The 19,424-nt window shown below is 41.4% G+C and overlaps 1 protein-coding gene across 1 annotated transcript in view; it reads right to left on the bottom strand.

Annotated features, from left to right (window-relative positions):
- Positions 1-19,424, bottom strand: part of FMN2 (formin 2) — a 336,742-nt gene that overhangs the window by 197,584 nt on the left and 119,734 nt on the right. The window contains exons 5-6 of the mRNA XM_036829555.1: positions 5,921-7,539; positions 4,237-4,381 (exon numbers count right to left, since the gene is read on the bottom strand). Of these exons, the coding sequence (XP_036685450.1) occupies positions 4,237-4,381; positions 5,921-7,539 (1,764 nt within the window). The remainder of the gene's footprint in view (positions 1-4,236; positions 4,382-5,920; positions 7,540-19,424) is intronic.

Genomic DNA, 19,424 nt, shown 5'->3' with positions numbered 1-19,424 from the left:
TTTAAAAAGCAAAACAGATTCTTTTCATTCACTCTTGTTAAGTTCTGTGTGCAAATTTATATTGTGGGAAGCATGTTCCTTTACACACCTTTTAAGGATTATTAGACATTTTTGACTTAAGGCATATTTTAGAGAGACGTCCCTTTTTGTGGAATCAAAACTATCTCCACTCAACATTTGGTGGGTTTAACAACAGTGGCTGTACCTCCACCCACTATTTATTTGCCACACAAGCAAAAGGCCCTCATTTTTACTGCTTACAAAAGCTTATGTGTCTAAGGCTCACATCACTCTGATAAACTTTTATTTAATTGGACAAATGTCATATTTGGTGGTATCATAGTTTATGTACTTATCAAAATCTGTTAGAATACAGAAAAGGCTTTAAAAGTATCTCCACACACAATTTTATAAATGTAACTAGTCATTTAAATATGGAGCACATATGAAAATCAGTACAAATTCAGATTCTTTTCAAAAAGGATCTATTCGAGTCTTCTTATAAATCCCATCCCACACTTGCCCTCATCTATAATATTTCACATCCACACCTATGGCTAATGATGAGGAACACAGGCTCTGCAGCCAAACGGCTGGGTCTGCACCCGAGCTCTGCCCCTCACTGTGCTGGGAGCGTGAGATAGTGCCTGCATCTCAGCTTTGGGTGCTGTGCACCAGGGGTACGGGGTCCCCCTCACAGGATTAGGGGGTAGGATGAGCCAGCTTGGGGTTGCGCAGACAAGGACCACGCGCCTGCAGGCTCCGTGGCATCCGGGGCTGCTGCCATGATCCCCGCTGGTACTAGTACTACTGTTGAAACTGCTGCTGCTACTGCTGTTTCCCAAAGTATCTCTGCTCGGACCTCATCTGACACTGGATTAACTAGAAACCTCTTTGTCAGGGAATTCCTACTGTCAAGATCACTCCAGTGTAAATTCTCCCACTTCCCTGCTCATAAGCTTGGGTTAATTTAATCTTTCCTTGGACATGAAGATCCTGAGGTGACTTAGGGTCGCTCTCAACATTAACAGGCACTGAACTCGCCTGTGAGACGCAGGACATGGGTCACCACGTACTCGCTCTGGGACGTTCCTTAAAAATTGGCAGGTGCGTGTGTGTGTCATGTTTCAAACAGGGACCTCATCTTCCTCTTGATTCCGTGGGCGACAGGGTTGTTGTTTCACCGAGTGAGCAGCTCGATATTTAATTCTGACCTATAAGCATCACGCTCATTTGCTAAAGGAGAACTACGTAAAACCATAGTTTGATAAAACTATACCTTCTCAGCGAATCTCCTTATGCTTTCATAACCTCACAATGAAGACCAGTGAGCTAAGACGTAGGCACACAACTTAAATACAGGTTCCATGAAAAAATAAGGAAAGCTCTGTGTTGGGTTCCCCACAGGACAAAGGGCTGAGAGACACCAGACATGCCTCACTGCAGCGGCTCCAGAGTCCAGAGAGCAGCCCCTTCTCTTTATGCCATAGAGCAAGCTGTCCAGGTGGGGGACCTCTGTGGTCACACAGAAGACATATCTCCAGAGAGAGCTACTAAAGACCAGGGCATCCAGCCGCAGACTTACTTTCAAGAAGAGGACAGATCACAGAAATATTATCCAGATATTTTAAAGTATTTGGAGAAACCAGAGCTCTTGGCTTCCACCATGTGTGACAAGAGTGGCTAGAAAAACCTCCATAAACACAGGCTATAGCATCAACGGCAATCAGTCTCACTCGAAATCAGTGTCCACATATAACAAGGGCAACCACAGCATCAATGGCTCTCAGTCCCACTGGAAATCAGTGTCCACCTATAACAAGGGCAACCACAGGTCAATGGTTTGGACTGTGCAGGTCCGCTGACACACAGAGTCTTTTCAGTAGTAAATACTGCAGCACTACACGAGCTGAGGGTGGTTTTGTCCATGGATGTGGAACCTCGGATATGGGGGGACCCTGAATACGAAAGGCTGATTATAATTTGTACAGAGATCTTGGACTGCACGGAGGTTGGTGCCCCAAGTCCGTGTTGCTCAGGGCTCAGTGTGCTTGCATGCATATGGAAAATATGTTTTCCTTAAATGAAATTTTACATGTCTCAAGTAGTTGGAATGGGTAAATTTTTCTTACAAATACAGCAGAGTTAAATAAAACTGGCTTTCTTCAGCCATCTAACACTTTGTAGCAGATTTTTCTCTTACCAACATACTGGAAAAATTACCTTATCCCTCCCAAAACAAACCTGTATAGCAGAGCTGAGTACAAGACCCTGGCCAAGGATATGCTGACAAGCTCATCAGGAGTCAGGAGGGAGACTGGTCCAAAAACCCTCTTTAAGCTGCAGGTCAATAGCTGTGTCACCACCAACGGGTGCAAATGACAGCACTGGCAAAGGCTCATACCCACAGTTTACTGATGGGCTCACGACAGGGTGAGGCCACTGTGCAGACATGATGCTGCACATGATGGTCATGTGCAAGGGGCCCATCTCATGCCAGCTAGCTGAGTCTGAAGTCTTCATGATTTGGACAGAAATCTTATTTCAGTAGGCTTAAAAACTGAACGCTACATCAAAAAAATCATGAAATCCTGTACTTGCAGGTAACATGTGGCAGCTTCCTCATCTCTGTTCACTTAACAGAAAAAAAGTGGTGACAAGAGATATGGAGGGCGTGCTTGGCGTTTTGGAGAATTTCATCCCTAGACTAGTGACGTCCACATCACCTCTGCCCTTCATCATGAGACAACCCCGCTGCCTCGCTCTATCTGGCCTCTGTGCTCCCCGCCCATATTCCCCACCCAGACAGCTTTTCCATTTCTGATACAGTCCATGGGAAGAGGTGTGATGACTCAGCCTACATGTACTATGTGCAAACATGCCGTTTAGAACATTTACCTCTGCCAGAAAAACGTGGTTTTCCATTTACCTTTATTCCACTGACAAAGCCACCTTGGCGATATTGCTTATTATGAGATGAGTTATTTTCTGGCTTTTAATCATTACTGGGTATAGCCACTGATATGTATAAAGCCCTCCTCCTCCAGCCAGCTGGCTTATTTGTTAAACAAATATTTATTCAGTGCCTTTTCTGATCTAAAGTCACCAGCAACCAGCTGTGTCATCATAAATGGTTCTGAAAAATGCAACTGCATCACATTTGGGTTTGCATCGTCGTCAGATTAATAGAGATACCTGTGGTGAGGCTTCCCCCAGCTCAGCTAGAGGTTCCGTTCAAACCCACCCCTCCCGTCTGGATTCCACAGCACCCATCTGGGGGCAGCTGTCTGCTTCGAAATAAATATGGATGGAAATATCTCTGGGTCAGACTTCTAACTACAACTTCCAGGTCAGTAGCAAAAGTTCACAGAATCACATCACCCCTTAGTTCCCACTCGCCTGGGGAAGCTGTGCCAGCTTCAGGCCTCATTTCTCTCTATTTCTTTCACCCAAAAAGACGGAGCTGCCCACCATCCCCCTGCTTCAGGGTGAAGGATGGGCACCAACAGCAATACCTTCCTTCTGGGCTCATTGTTCTAGGACTTTACTACACTTTCCTGAATGGCCGCCTTGAGAAATTTACAAAATCATTTCACGATCAAGGCCACTGGGTGGATCAGTGGAAAAACATTGCATGAAAATGTTTTCCTCCAAATGTACTCTTCCTTCTCTTTAGGACTCAGGTGTCACAGGTAGATCAAAGGTGCTGACACAGAATGGAGATGTTGGAACTGGATACAAGAGTCTCTTCCCTATGTCAAGTACAAGGTGACTATTTAGCTGGGTTCTGCAGGTCATCCACTCAGGTATTACAATAGCAACAAAATACCAAACACATGATTGGTTACTAAGGACTGGATTTCTTGCTTGCTTTCCTTTGCTCACTCTTACCTTTCTTTCCATCCATACTAGCACTAATATGGATTTCAATCAAGTGACAGTTTGTTTCTAGACAACTAATTCTGTAAACAAGCAATTGCTGAAATTTTGGAAATATGTATCATGAAGCTACAAATAAAGTAGTCAGAACATGATCACTTGGTGGAGATGATTATTTGTTGTTCTATCTGGGAAAGTCTTACTTAAGTTCATGTTCTAAAATGCTAACCTCTGCTACCTGCTTACAGACTGTGGAGGGTACACAGTCCAGAAAACAATGTCAATGTTTTTCTCTAATGAAAGTTCATACTTATGCCCAAAACACTGTCCAAGTTCAGAAAACACATGAGTACTCACTTGTTTAGCCTTGGTCTTTGTGATGGTGTCAGAAATCGGTTTCTTCCTTTCCTTTACAGTAGTTTTAGAAAATAATTCCTCAAATTCATGACAATCTATGGATGGCTCTTCAATTTTTTCCCAAATAAGTGAAGTACTGGAGTCTCTAAAGTTAAGCAAAAGACCCATGAGAGAGCCATCAAACCAAACTGCAGGACATTATAGTGAGCAGGGACAGATGGGGACGGGGAGGACAGAGGCATCAGAGGAACAGGGAGAGGACGGCAGGCAGTGGAGAATGGAGGGAGATAGGGGGGAAGATGCTCTTTTCTGTACAATCACCATTTGCTTAATCAACATGATGAGAAACAGAATCAATACAGAATGAGACATTTGCCTGGAAAGAATCATTTCCAGGAATTCTCAGTCATCAAGTCGCTATATAAAAACATAAAAGAAGAACCCCTCTCTGTATGGCTCTCAAGGCAGGAAATGTCTGATATCTCACAAACCCAACCTGACCCATCAGCTTTGTGGGTTATTTGTGGGTTGAAAATAAATCACTTCATGCCCACAGAGGCACCTTTGTCTCCCCACCGCTGCCCATCACTGCATGTCACCTTACTCTTCAGTGACTGTGGAGTCATGTAGTACCACCTAAAAAGGGGAGATCCATTCAAATAAAGCAAAACAAAAAGAACTTTATATACTACATATGGATAAAATGAGTTTGGGGCACATTTGGAAATGATGCCTTGGCATATAGAAGTAACCCAGCAAATTACTCAGAGCATGAGCTGCAAAGTCAGAAGTAGTCAAAATAGATAGGTTCTTCTCCCACTATGATTCAGTGAAGAGAAAATTAATATAAGAAATGAAAATGAACCTGGTATATATCCTATTTCTAAATCTGTGCCACATCACATACACACACACACACACACACACACACACACACACACAAATTCAAAGAGTCACGAGAACTTGGGACAAGGAAGTCCAGTGAAATTTAAAGGGCATGTTTTTTCTCCCACTGGCACATTCCACAGCCATGTCCCAGTACCATCCCAGGGGTTGGGGAACCAGGTTATGGACCATCCATGGATAAGTAATACACCAGCAGCGTACCTGCTGGGAGGCATTCTTTTACAAATATCATATCTTTTATAAAAATCATATAAGTTTGTGATTTTATGACCTCACAGTGTTGCATATCATCTACAGAAGTGCCATGAAATGCTCAGAACTAAATCATTTCACACATGGGGTGTGGATGTGTGTATTTCTGTGTAGCACATTTCTGAATAGTAAAACAAGACCGTGCCTTCAAAAGGATGCAGAAAACATCCTCAAGAGTCAGTCTGTCTAAGGATTTGATTTACTTTTATAAGCTATTTATCAGAGTGAGGTTCTGCAATGAGGCAACAGAGCATTATGCTAAGAAAAATATATCCCTCTATCTATAAAAGTCAATCAAAAACTATATAGACAGAAATCTGTACATTGATTCATGTCATTTGTTTTATCCCTTTGATACTTCTGGAAAAAAGTCTAAAATTGCTTCACCAAATATTGATATAATCATCTACAGGCAAGTTTTATTTTTATTTATTTTATTTTTACTCATTTTTCTCCTGAGTTTTAAAGGAAAATGCTTCCCTCGTATTGACAATATTGTGCAAAGATGAGCCCGTGTTCATGTTACCTTTTACTGTGCAGTTGAATTCTCGTCCAATACAGAGGCTTCATCGGCCGACAAGGCTCTATTGGCTGCTTCCTGCTGCCTCTGTCCTGGTTCAACCCGAATCCAAACAAGCCAGCTGGCAATGGTGGAGGAAGAAATCCACATGCCTGCAGTGTTGGTGAAGTGGTACTCCCAGCTTGTGGTGGGAGAGGAAGGCTGGATCCAGGAAGCAGAGGGGGTGGGGGGGGTGGGGGGAAACCTGTTCCAGGAGGGGGAGGAGGGGGAGGGGCTAGAGGAGGCGGAACCCTCACACCTGGCAAAGGAGGAGGAGGGGCGGGAGGAATTCCTTCACTGGGAAGAGGGGGAGCGGGAGGAATTCCTTCACTGGGAAGAGGGGGAGCAGGAGGAATTCCTTCACTGGGAAGAGGGGGGGCGGGAGGAATTCCCACGCTGGGAAGAGGGGGAGCAGGAGGAATTCCTACCCCGGGAAGAGGGGGGGCGGGAGGAATTCCCATGCCAGGAAGAGGGGGGGCGGGAGGAATTCCTACTGCGGGAAGAGGGGGGGCGGGAGGAATTCCCACACCGGGAAGAGGGGGGGCGGGAGGAATTCCCACGCCAGGAAGAGGGGAGGCGGGAGGAATTCCCACTGTGGGAAGAGGGGGGGTGGGAGGAATTCCCATGCCGGGAAGAGGGGGAGGGGGAGGAATTCCCACGCCGGGAAGAGGGGGGGCGGGAGGAATTCCCACACCGGGAAGAGGGGGGGCGGGAGGAATTCCCACTGCAGGAAGAGGGGGGGCGGGAGGAATTCCCACACCGGGAAGAGGGGGGGCGGGAGGAATTCCCACTGCGGGAAGAGGGGGGGCGGGAGGAATTCCCACACCGGGAAGAGGGGGGGCGGGAGGAATTCCCTCACCAGGCAAAGGTAGGGGAGGGGGTTGCAGCATCTCTGGACCGGGCAGAGGAGGAGGTGAGGGGCACAGTGGGCTGAGCAGTGCAGGCTCAGGCGTGACATGGGGCGGGGGCCGTGGAGGAGCCACGGTGCCCAGACCAGGCATCTGGTGGGAAAACGTGGGAGACAGAGGCAGCGCAGTGGGGATGTCACGGCTGTTTTCAGAGGAGGGGAAAGCAGAGTGCTCGTGGCTGGTTTCAAACTCCGTGTGAAAAGAAGGATGGGAAGGCTGTGAGCTCGCCTGTCCTTGACCGTCAGACCAGGGCAGCGACGTGGGTGGTGGAGCTTGCAGGGATGGATGTGCGTCGAGCTGAACTGATATTCGCCTTGGAGACACGACCAAAGAAATCTCTGCACAGAATTTGGTCTGAGGTCCGGGAGGTGAGGACGGCCCGGCTGAGTCTCCATTCGCGGCCTCAGGCAGGGCGCCCGTGGGAGGACGAGTCAGCGTCCCACCCTCCTCTGTCGGGGACGTCTGGATTGACTTTGCCTGTAAAATCCTTTGAGGCCCTACATCCTTTTCTCCCAACCTGAGAGCTCGCAGACACGCGTCTCCGGAGGTGGCCACCTCCATGTCTGTGGCTGGGTACTGCTTCTCTAGCTCAGCTATTTTGGTCCTCAAATCCTCAATGGTCTGCTCCAGCTGCTGAATGACAGTGGCCTGACCCTCAGATTTCATGTCACAAACTTCCTGAGGGGCAACAGAGACATCACAGTTAAATATAAAATAAGGAATACTCAAAATACCAAAAACTAGTCTTACAAAATTAAGCAAAATGTATTTGTTTGTTATAATAATTCTAAACGCTCCCTCCATAGAAAGACACTATTACCACTTCCACTTGTCCCTTCTTTTCCATCCTCGGATTTCAAACTGGTTTACACACATGACCATGAAGTCCTAAGGCCCCTGTCTAATCTTCGAATGAAATCATGGAAGACTGGCAGACCGCTGAGAAGAGGGAAGAAGAGGCTGAGAAGAGGGAAGAAGAGGCTGAGTGACAGACCCACTTAATGTCACCATAGGCTACTCTCTTCCTGTCCAGTAACATCTGTTATTAGGACGTTCCCTAAAGACATTTTAAATCCTCAGTTTTAAAGTTAATCACAACCTTTAAAAGGTAATCTCAAAGGGGTGGGAAAGTGTCCCAAAGAGAGCTACAATATGTGAGCAGGGAATGCGAACTTGGGAGCCTGAACCGAGATGGCAGAGTAGGACGTGCTTTCACTCCTTCTTGTGAGAACACCAGAATCAAAACTAGCTGCTGGACAATCATCGACAGGAAGACACCGGAACTCACCAAAAAATACACCCCACATGCAAAGACAAAGGAGAAGCTGCAGTGAGACAGTAGGAGGGGTGCAATCACAATAAAATCAAATCCCATAACTGCTGGGTGGGAGACTCACAGATTGGAGAACACTTATAACACAGAAGTCCACCCACTGGAGTGAAGGTTCTGAGCCCCACGTCAGGCTTCCCAACATGGGGGTCCGACAATGGGAGGAGGAATTCCTAGAGAATCAGACTTTGAAGGCTAGTGGGATTTGATTGCAGGACTTTGGCAGGACTGGGAGAAACAGAGACTCCACTCTTGGAGGGCACACACAAAGTAGTGTGCACATCGGGACCCAGGGGAAGGAGCAGTGACACCATAGGAGACTGAACCAGACCTACCTGCTGGTGATGGAGGGTCTCCTGCGGAGGCGGGGGCTGGCTGTGGCTTACCGTGGGGATGCGGACACTGGCAGCAGAAGTTCTGGGAAGTACTCCTGGACATGAGCCCTCCCAGAGTGTGCCATTAGCTCCAACAAAGAGCTCAGGTAGACTCCAGTGTTGGGTTGCCTTAGGCCAAACAACCAACAGGGAGGGAACGCAGCCCCACCCATCAGCAGTCAAGAGGATTAAAGTTTTACTGAGCTCTGCCCATCAGAGCAACAGTCAGCTATACCCACCACCAGTCCCTCTCATCAGAAAACCTGCACAAGCCTCTTAGAGAGCCTCATCCACCAGAGAACAGACAGCAGAAGCAAGAAGAACTACAATCATACAGCCTGTGGAACAAAAATCACATTCACAGAAAGGTAGAAAAGATGAAAAGGCAGAGGGCTATGTACCAGATGAAGGAACAAGATAAAACCCCAGAAAAACAACTAAATGCAGTGGAAATAGGAAACCTTCCAGAAAAAAATTCAGAATAATGATAGTGAAGATGATCCAGGACCTCGGAAAAACAATGGAGGCAAAGATTGAGAATATGTAAGAAATGTTTAACAAAGAACTAGAAGAATTAAAGAACAAACAAACAGAGATGAACAATACAATAACTGAAATGAAAACTACACTAGAAGGAATCAATAGCAGAATAACTGAGGCAGAAGAACTGATAAGTGACCAGGAAGACAGAATGGTGGAATTCACTGCTGTAGAACAGAATAAAGAAAAAAGAATGAAAAGAAATGAAGACAGCCAAAGAGACCCCTGGAACAACATTAAATGCAACAACATTCGCATTATAGGGATCCCAGAAGAAGAGAGAGAGAAAGGACCTGAGAAAAATTTGAAGAGATTATAGTCGAAAACTTCCCTAACATGGGAAAGGAAATAGCCACCCAAGTCCAGGAAGCGCAGAGAGTCCCATACAGGATAAACCCAAGGAGAAACACTCCGAGACACACAGTAATCAAATTGGCAAAAATTAAAGACAAAGAAAAATTATTGAAAGCAGCAAGGGAAAAATGACAAATAACATACAAGGGAACTCCCATAAGGTTAACAGCTGATTTCTCAGCAGAAACTCTACAAGCCAGAAGAGAGTAGGTATTTTATACTCATATACTTAAAGTGATGAAAGGGAAGAAACTACAACCAAGATTACTCTACCCAGCAAGGATCTCATTCAGATTCGATGGAGAAATCAAAAGCTTTACAGACAAGCAAAAGCTAAGAGAATTCAGCACCACCAAACCAGCTCTACAACAAATGCTAAAGGAACTTCTCTAAGTGGGAAACACAAGAGAAGAAAAGGACGTACAAAAACAAACCCCCAAAAATTAAGAAAATGGTCATAGGAACATACATATTGATAATTACCTTAAACGTGAATGGATTAAATGCTCCAACCAAAAGACACAGGCTTGCTGAATGGATACAAAAACAAGACCCATATTTATCTTGTCTACAAGAGACCCACTTCAGACCTAGGGACACATACAGACTGAAAGTGAGGGGATGGAAAAAGATATTCCATGCAAATGGAAATCAAAAGAAAGCTGGAGTAGCAATACTCATATCAGATAAAATAGACTTTAAAATAAAGAATGTTACAAGAGACAAGGAAGGACACTACATAATGATCAAGGGATCAATCCAAGAAGAAGATATAACAATTATAAATATATATGCACCCAACATAGGAGCACCTCAATACATAAGGTAACTGCTAACAGCTATAAAAGAGGAAATTGACAGTAACACAATTATAGTGGGGGACTTTAACACCTCATTTACACCAATCGACAGATCATCCAAAATGAAAATAAATAAGGAAACAGAAGCTTTAAGTGACACAATAGACGAGATAGATTTAATTGATATTTACAGGACATTCCATCCAAAAACAGCAGATTACACTTTCTTCTCAAGTGCGCATGGAACATTCTCCAGGATAGATCACATCTTGGGTCCCAACTGAAGCCTCAGTAAATTTAAGAAATTGAAATCATATGAAGCTTCTTTTCTGATCACAATGCTATGAGATTAGAAAATGAATTTCAGGGAAAAAAACGTAAAAAACACAAACACATGGAGGCCAAACAATACGTTACTAACTAATCAAGAGATCACTGAAGAAATCAAAGAGGAAGTCAAAAGATACCTAGAGACAAATGGCAATGAAAACACGACGATCCAAAACCTATGGGATGTGGCAAAAGCAGTTCTGAGAGGGAAGTTTATAGCTATACAAGCCTCCCTCAAGAAACAAGAAAAATCTCAAATAAACAATCTAACCTTACACCTAAAGGAACTAGAGAAAGAAGAACAAACAAAACCCAAAGTTAGCAGAAGAAAAGAAATCATAAAGATCAGAGCAGAAATAAATGAAATAGAAACAAAGAAAACAATAGCAAACATCAATAAAACTAAAAGCTGCTGCTTTGAGAAGATAAACAAAATTGACAAACCATTAGCCAGACTCATAAAGAAAAAGAGGGAGAGGACTCAAATCAATAAAATTAGAAATGAAAAAGGAGAAGTAACAACAGACACTGCAGAAGTACAAAGCATCCTAAGAGACTACTACAAGCAACTCTATGCCAATAAAATGGACAACCTGGAAGAAATGGACAAATTCTGAGAAAGGTATAACCTTCCAAGACTGAACCAGGAATAAATAGAAAATATGAACAGACCAATCACACATAATGAAATTGAAACTCTGATGAAAAATCTTCCAGAAAACAAAAGTCAAGGACCAGATTGGCTTCACAGGTGAATTCTATCAAACATTTAGAGAAGAGCTAAAACCCATCCTTCTCAAACTCTTCCAAAAAATTATGGAGGAAAGAACACTCCCATACTCATTCTATGAGGTCACCATCACCCTGATACCAAAATCAGACAAAGATACTATAAAAAAAGAAAATTACAGACCAATATCACTGATGAATATAGATGCAAAAATCCTCAACAAAATACTACCAAACAGAATCCAACAACACATGAGAAGGATCATACACCATGATGAAGTGGGATTTATCCCAGGGATGCAAGGATTCTTCAATATACGCAAATCAATCAATGTGATACACCCTATTGACAAACTGAAGAATAAAAACCATATGATCATCTCAATAGATGCAGAAAACGCTTTTGACAAAATTCAACACCGATTTATGATAAAAACTCTGCAGAAAGTGGGCATAGAGGGAACCTACCTCAACATAATAAAGGCCATATATGACAAACCCACAGAAAGCATCATTCTCAATGATGAAAAACTGAAAGCATTTCCTCTAAGATCATGAACAAGACAAGGATGTCCACTCTCACCACTATTATTCAACATAGTTTTGGAAGTCCTAGTCATGGCAATCAGAGAAGAAAAAGAAATAAAAGGAATACAAAGTGGAAAAGAAGACGTAAAACTGTCACTGTTTGCAGATGACATGATACCATACATAGAGAATCCTAAAGATGTCACCAGAAAACTACTAGAGCTAATCAATGAATTTGGTAAAGTTGCAGGATACAAAATTAATGCGCAGAAATCTCTTGCATTCCTATACACTAATGATGAAATATCTGAAAGAGAAATTAAGGAAACACTCCCATTTACCAATGCAACAAAAAGAATAAAATACCTAAGAATAAACCTACCTAGGGAGACAAAAGACCTGTATGCAGAAAACTGTAAGACACTGATGAAAGAAATTAAAGATGATACCAACAGATGGAGAGATATACCATGTTCTTGGATTGGAAGAATCAATATTGTGAAAATGACTATACTACCCAAAGCAATCTACAGATTGAATGCAATCCCCATCAAATTACCAATGACATTTTTTATGGAACTAGAACAAAAAGTCTTAAAATTTGTATGGAGACACAAAAGACCCCGAATAGTCAAAGCAGTCTTGAGGGAAAAAAACGGCGCTGGAGGAACCAGACTCCCTGACTTCAGACTATACTACAAAGCTACAATAATCAAGACAATATGGTACTGGCACAAAAACAGAAACATAGATCAGTGGAACAAGATAGAAAGCCCAGAGATAAACCCACGCACCTATGGTCAACTAATCTATGACAAAGGAGGCAAGGATATACAATGGAGAAAAGACAGTCTCTTCAATAAGTGGTGCTGGGAAAACTGGACAGCTACATATAAAAGAATGAAATTAGAACACTCCCTAACACCATACACAAAAATAAACTCAAAATGGATTAGAGACCTAAATGTAAGACCGGACACTGTAAAACTCTTAGAGGAAAACATAGGAAGAACACTCTTTGACATAAATCACAGCACAATATTTTTTGATCCACTTCCTAGAGTAATAGAAATAAAAACCAAAATAAACAAATGGGACTTAATGAAACTTAAAAGCTTTTGCACAGCAAAGGAAACCATAAACCGGACAAAAAGAAAATCCTCAGAATGGGAGAAAATAGTTGCAAACAAATCATCGGACAAAGGATTAATCTCCAAAATATATAAACAGCTCATGCACCTCGATTTTAAAAAAAAACAAACAACCCAATCCAAAAATGGGCAGAAGACCTAAATAGACATTTCTCCAAGGAAGACATAAAGATGGCCAAGAAGTACATGAAAAGCTGCTCAATATCACTAATTATTAGAGAAATGCAAATCAAAACTACAATGAGGTATCACCTCACACCAGTCAGAATGGGCATCATCAGAAAATCTACAAACAACAAGTGCTGGAGAGGGTGTGGAGAAAAGGGAACCCTCTTGCACTGTTGGTGGGAATGTAAACTGATACAGCCACTATGGAGAACAGTATGGAGGTTCCTTACAAAACTAAAAATAGAATTACCAAATGATCCAGCAATCCCACTACAGGGCATATACCCAGAGAAAACCACAATTCAAAAAGACACATGCACCCCAATGTTCGTTGCAGCAGTATTTACAATAGCCAGGTCATGGAAGCAACCTAAATGCCCATCGACAGACAAATGGATAAAGAAGATGTGGTACATATATACAATGGAATATTACTCAGCCATAAAAAGGAACGAAATTGGGTCATTTGTTGAGACGTGGATGGATCTAGAGACTGTCATACAGAGTGAAGTAAGTCAGAAAGAGAAAAACAAATATTGTATATTAACGCATATATGTGGAACCTAGAAAAATGGTACAGATGAACCGGTTTTCAGGGCAGAAATTGAGACACAGATGTAGAGAACAAATGTATGGACACCAAGGGGGGAAAGCCGTGTGGAGGTGGGGGTGGGGTTGTGATGAGTTGGGCGCTTGGGATTGACATATATACACTGTTGTGTATAAAATGGACGACTAATAAGAACCTGCTGTATAAAAAAAAAAGAAAAAAAAGAATTACATAACCTTCCAATATCAAATCTCCCTTCCTTGAAGTGGAGATAATAATGGTGCCTTATCTCTGCTGGTTGTGACGAATGAGATAAAGCCTGTAAGTTACTTAGCACAGTGGGTAGTGTATTATGAACACCCAATAAATGTTAGCTATTATTATTAAAAAAAAAAAAAAACTAAGGGAATCTGAATCAAGTATGAACTTTAGGTAATAATAATGTATTGATATTGGTTCAATGACAAAGGTACTTCCTAATATAAGATGTTAATAATAATTTTTTTAAAAATCTCTAAAAGAGTCCCCAGTAAGATCATGGGAAATATTTCTGATATCCATATGGGCATATTCATATATCTTAAGTGCATGTACACAACTTACATCACGTTACTACAATTCAAATATTTTATCCAAGGCATTTCAGAAAGGGATGCCTTTGGTCACCACAATTTATGAAGATGGCTGAAAGCAACTGCCCCTGTGTGGGTCACCCTCACAACCACACAGTGTCTTCCTCTCCCAAGGGGACACTTTCAGGAAAAAGTGTTTTGGGAATAGAAAAGTGGGAAGCCCTCTGGGTAAATTGATTACCAATAACAGGTGAGTAAGAAGAAAAGACAAGAGAGGAATGGGTAGAGAAAAAGGAGGAAAGCAGGGATAGGAGGTAGGAGGGAAGATGGGACAGACTCCAGCTGACTAAAGCTCAGGATCACACACCTGCTTACACAGGCTCAACTGCTCCCTAAAGGCTGGAATGAGAGGGGAGGGGGCAGGGTCCCTGTGCTCTGAACTGCTTCTCCAGAGCTTCCAGGGCTTTTCACAGATGACCCCAACAGAGGCCAACACGAGGAGCCACCATCCACGGCATGGACACCTACTACCTTCCCCTCTCTTCATCTACTGTGGAGGAATAATTAAGATGTTAATACAAAGACGACACAAACTACTGGGCTGGCCAAAAAGTTCATTCGGGTTTTTCCAGAATTTCTTTTTTTTTTTGTAGCTGAGTAATATTCCATTGTATAAATATACCACATCTTCTTTATCCATTCATCTCTTGATGGAAACCTAGGTTGCTTCCATATCTTGGCAATTATAAATAATGCTGCTATGAACATTGGGCTGCATGTATCTTTTCGAATTAGTGTTTTCTTTTTTTCTTTTTCTCCAGATAAATACCCAGGAGTGAAATTTCTGGGTCACATGGTAGGTTTTAGTTTTTCTCAGAAACCTCCATACTGTTTTCCGTAGTGTCTGCACCAATTAACATTCCCACCAACAGTGTATGTGGGGTCTGTTTTCTCCACATTCTCACCAACATTTGTTATTGTGTTCCTTCTCTTTTTACATTTTCTTTTTTTATTATTTTTTCAAAAATTTTATTGAAGTATACTTATTTACAATGTGTTAATTTCTTCTGCACAGCAAAGTGACTCAGTTATATATACATATATATATATTCTGTCATTGTGTTCTTTTTGATGACAGCCTTTCTGACAGGTGTGAGGTGATGTCTCATTGTGGTTTTGATTTTCATTTCTCTGAGGACTAATGATGTTGAGTATCTTTTCATGTGCCTGTTGGCCATCTGTAGGTCATCTTTAGAAGAAAGCCTATTCAGGTCTTTTGCCTATTTTTAAATTGGCGTTTTTGTTTTCTTTTTAATATTTATTTATTTATTTAGGCTGCAGTGGGTCTTAGTTGCAGCATGCAGGAACTTCGTTGTGGCATGTGGGATCTTTAGTTGAAGCATGTATGTGGGATCTAGTTCCCTGACCAGGGATCAATCCCAGGACCCCTGCACTGGGAGCACAGAGTCTTAGTCACTAGATCACCAGGGAAGTCCCAGGGGTTTTGTTTTTTAATGTTGAGTTGTATGAGCTATTTATGTATTCTGTATATTAGCCCCTTATCAGTCACATAATTTGCAAATATTTTCTCCATTTCAGTAGGTTGTCTTTTCATTTTGTCAATGGTTTCCTTTGCCATGCAAAAGCTTTTCAGATTAATTAGGTCCCATCTGTTTATGTTGCTTTTTATTTCTTTTGCTTTAGGAGACAGATCCAAAAAACTATTGCTATCATTTGTGTCAAAGAGTGTTCTGCCTATCTTTTCTTCTAGGAGTTTTATGGTTTCTGGTCTTACATTGATATTTAGGCCTTTAATCCATTTTGAGTTTATTTTTGTGTACAGTGTTAGAGAATATTCTAATTTCATTCTTTTACATGTAGTTGTCCAGTTTTCCCAGCATCACTTATTGAAGAAACTGTCTTCTCCATTGTATACTCTTGCCTCCTTTGCTGTAGATGAATTTGACAATATAAGCTCAGGTTTATTTCTGGACTCTCTATTCTGTTCCATGGATCTGTGTGTCTGTTTTTGTGTCAGTACCATATTGTTTTGTTTTGTTTGTTTTGGGGTTTTTTAACATCTTTATTGGAGTATAATTGCTTTACAATGGTGTGTTAGTTTCTGCTTTATAACTAAGTGAATCAGTTATACATATACATATGTTCCCATATCTCTTATCTCTTGCATCTCCCTCCCTCCCACCCTCCCTATCCCACCCCTCTAGGTGGTCACAGAGCACTGAGCTGATCTCCCTGTGCTATGCAGCTCTTCCTATTAGCTATCAATTTCACATTTGGGAGTATATATAAGTCCATGCCACTCTCTCACTTTGTCCCAGCTTACCCTTACCCCTCCCTGTGTCCTCAAGTCCATTCTCTATGTCTGCATCTTTATTCCTGTCCTGCCCCTAGGTTCTTCAGAACCGTTTTTTTTTTTAGATCCATATATATGTATTAGCATACAGTATTTGTTTTTATCTTTCTGACTTACTTCACTCTGTATGACAGACTCTAGGTCCATCCACCTCACTACAAATAACTCAATTTCGTTTCTTTTTATGGCTAATAGTCCATTGTACATATGTGCCACATCTTCTTTATCCATTCAACTGTTGATAGACACTTAGGTTGCTTCCATGTCCTGGCTATTGTAAATAGAGCTGCAATGAATATTGTGAGTACAATATTGTTTTGATTACTGTAACTTTGCAGTATAGTCTAACGTCAGGGAGCCTGATTCCTCTAGTTCTGTTCTTCTTTGTCAAAATTGTTTTGCCTATTTGGAGTCTTTTGTGTTTCCATAAAATTTTTTAAATTATTTGTTCTAGCTCTGTGATAAACACCCTTGATATTTTCATAGGGATTGCATTGAATCTGTGGATTGCCTTGGGTAGTATGGTCATTTTAAAAACGTTAATCCTGGGGCTTCCCTGGTGGCGCAGTGGTTGAGAATCTGCCTGCCAATGCAGGGGACACGGGTTCGAGCCCTGGTCTGGGAAGATCCCACATGCCACGGAGCGACTAGGCCCGTGAGCCACAGTTGCTGAGCCTGCGCGTCTGGAGCCTGTGCTCCGTCCGCAACAAGAGAGGCTGCGATAGTGAGAGGCCCGCGCACCGCGATGAAGAGTGGCCCCCACTTGCTGCAAGTAGAGAAAGCCCTCGCACAGAAATGAAGACCCAACACAGCCATAAATAAATAAATAAATAAATAAATAATTTTTTTAAAAAAACGTTAATCCTTCCAGTTCATGAACATAGTGTATCTTTCCATCTGTCTGTGTCATCTTCAATTTCGTTCACCAGTGTCTTATAGTTTTCCAAGTACAGGCCTTTTACCTCCTTAAGTCGGTTTATTCCTAGGCATTTTATTCTTTTTAATTTGATGGCAAATGGGCATGTTTCCTCAGTTTCTCTTTCTGATAGTTTATTGAGGTGTATAGAAAGGTGACAGATTTGTTTATATTAATTTTATATCCTTCAGCTTTACCAAATTTATTGATGAGCTCTAGTAGTTTTCCAGCGGTGTCTTTAGAATCTTCTATGTATGGTATCATATCATTTGCAAACACTGAGAGTTTTACTTCTTCCTTTCCAATCTGGATTCCTTTTATTTCTTTTTCTTGTCTGATTGCTGTGGCTAGGACTTCCAATAGTATGTTGAATAAAAGTGGTGAGAGTGGGCATCCTTGTCTTGTCCCTGATCTTAGAGGAAATACTTTCAGCTTTCCACCACTGAGTATGATGTTAGCTGTGGGCTTCTCACATAAGGCTTTTATTTTATTGAGGTATGTTCACTTTATACCCACTTTCTGGAGAGTTTGTGTCATATATGGATGTTGAACTTTGTCAAAACCTTTTTCTACATCTCTTGAGACAATCATATGTTTTTATTCTTCAATTTGTTAATGTGGTATATCACATTGACTGATTTGAGGATACTGAACCATCCTTGCATCCCTGGAATAAATCCCACTTGATCATGGTGTATGATCTTTTTGATGTATTGTTGGATTCAGTTTGCTAATATTTTGAGGAGGACTTTTGCATCCATGTTCATCAGTGATATTGGCCTGTAATGTTCTTTTTTTGTGATATCTTTGTCTGGTTTTGGTATCAGGGTTATGCTGGCCTCATAGAATGAGTTCAGAAGCATTGCTTCCTCTGCAATTTTTTTTTGGACTATTTTGAAAAGGTTAGGTGTTAACTCTTCTGTGAATCTTTGGTAGAATCCACCTGTGATGCCATTTAGTCTTTTGTTTGTTGGAAGTTGTTTTTTTGTTTTTGTTTTTTAATTACTGATGCAACTTCATTATTGGTAATTGGTCTGTTCATATCTTCTATTTCTTCCCAGTTCCAACTTGACAGATTGTACCTTTCTAAGAATTTGTCCATTTCTTATATGTTGTCCATTTTATTGTGTATAGTTGCTTTTAGTAGTCTCTTATGATCCTCTGTATTTCTGTGGTGTCAGCTGTAAGTTTTCCTTTTTCATTTTGGATTTTATTGATTTGGGCCCTCTCTCTTTGTTTCTTGATGAATGTGGTCAAAGCTTTATCAATTTTTAAAATATCTTTTCAAAGAACCAGCTACTCTTTTCATTGATCTTTTCTATTCTTCTTTTACTCTCTCTTTCATTTATTTCTGCTCTGATCTTTATGATTTCTTTCCTTCAACTAAATTTGGGTTTTGTTTGTTCTTCTTTTTCTAGCTCCTTAAGGTATAAGGTTAGGTGTTTTATCTAAGATTTTTCTTGTTTGATGAAATAAACTTCTATCGCTATAAACATCTCTCTTAGAACTGCCTTTATTACTGTGTTACTGTTGATTTCTCCCTTCATGTCTGTTAATATTTGCATTATGTATTTAGGTGCTCCTATGTTGGGTGCATATATATTTACAATTCTTATATCTTCTTCTTGGATTGATCCCTTGATCATAATGTAATATCCTTCTTTGTCTCTTTTAACAGTCTTTATTGTAAAGTCTTTTTTTTTTCTGATATAAGTATTGCTACCCTGGCTTTCTTTTCAATCCATTTGCATGGAATACATTTTTCCATCCCCTCATTTTCAGTTTATGTCTCCTTAGATCTGAAGTGAGTCTCTTATTGGCAGCATATATACAAGACTATATATATC

Source organism: Balaenoptera musculus, chromosome 16 (assembly GCF_009873245.2).
Source record: "Balaenoptera musculus isolate JJ_BM4_2016_0621 chromosome 16, mBalMus1.pri.v3, whole genome shotgun sequence".
Lineage (NCBI taxonomy): Eukaryota > Metazoa > Chordata > Mammalia > Artiodactyla > Balaenopteridae > Balaenoptera > Balaenoptera musculus.
Note: the sequence above shows the minus strand (reverse complement) of the source record. Positions and strands in the feature narration are given on the sequence as shown.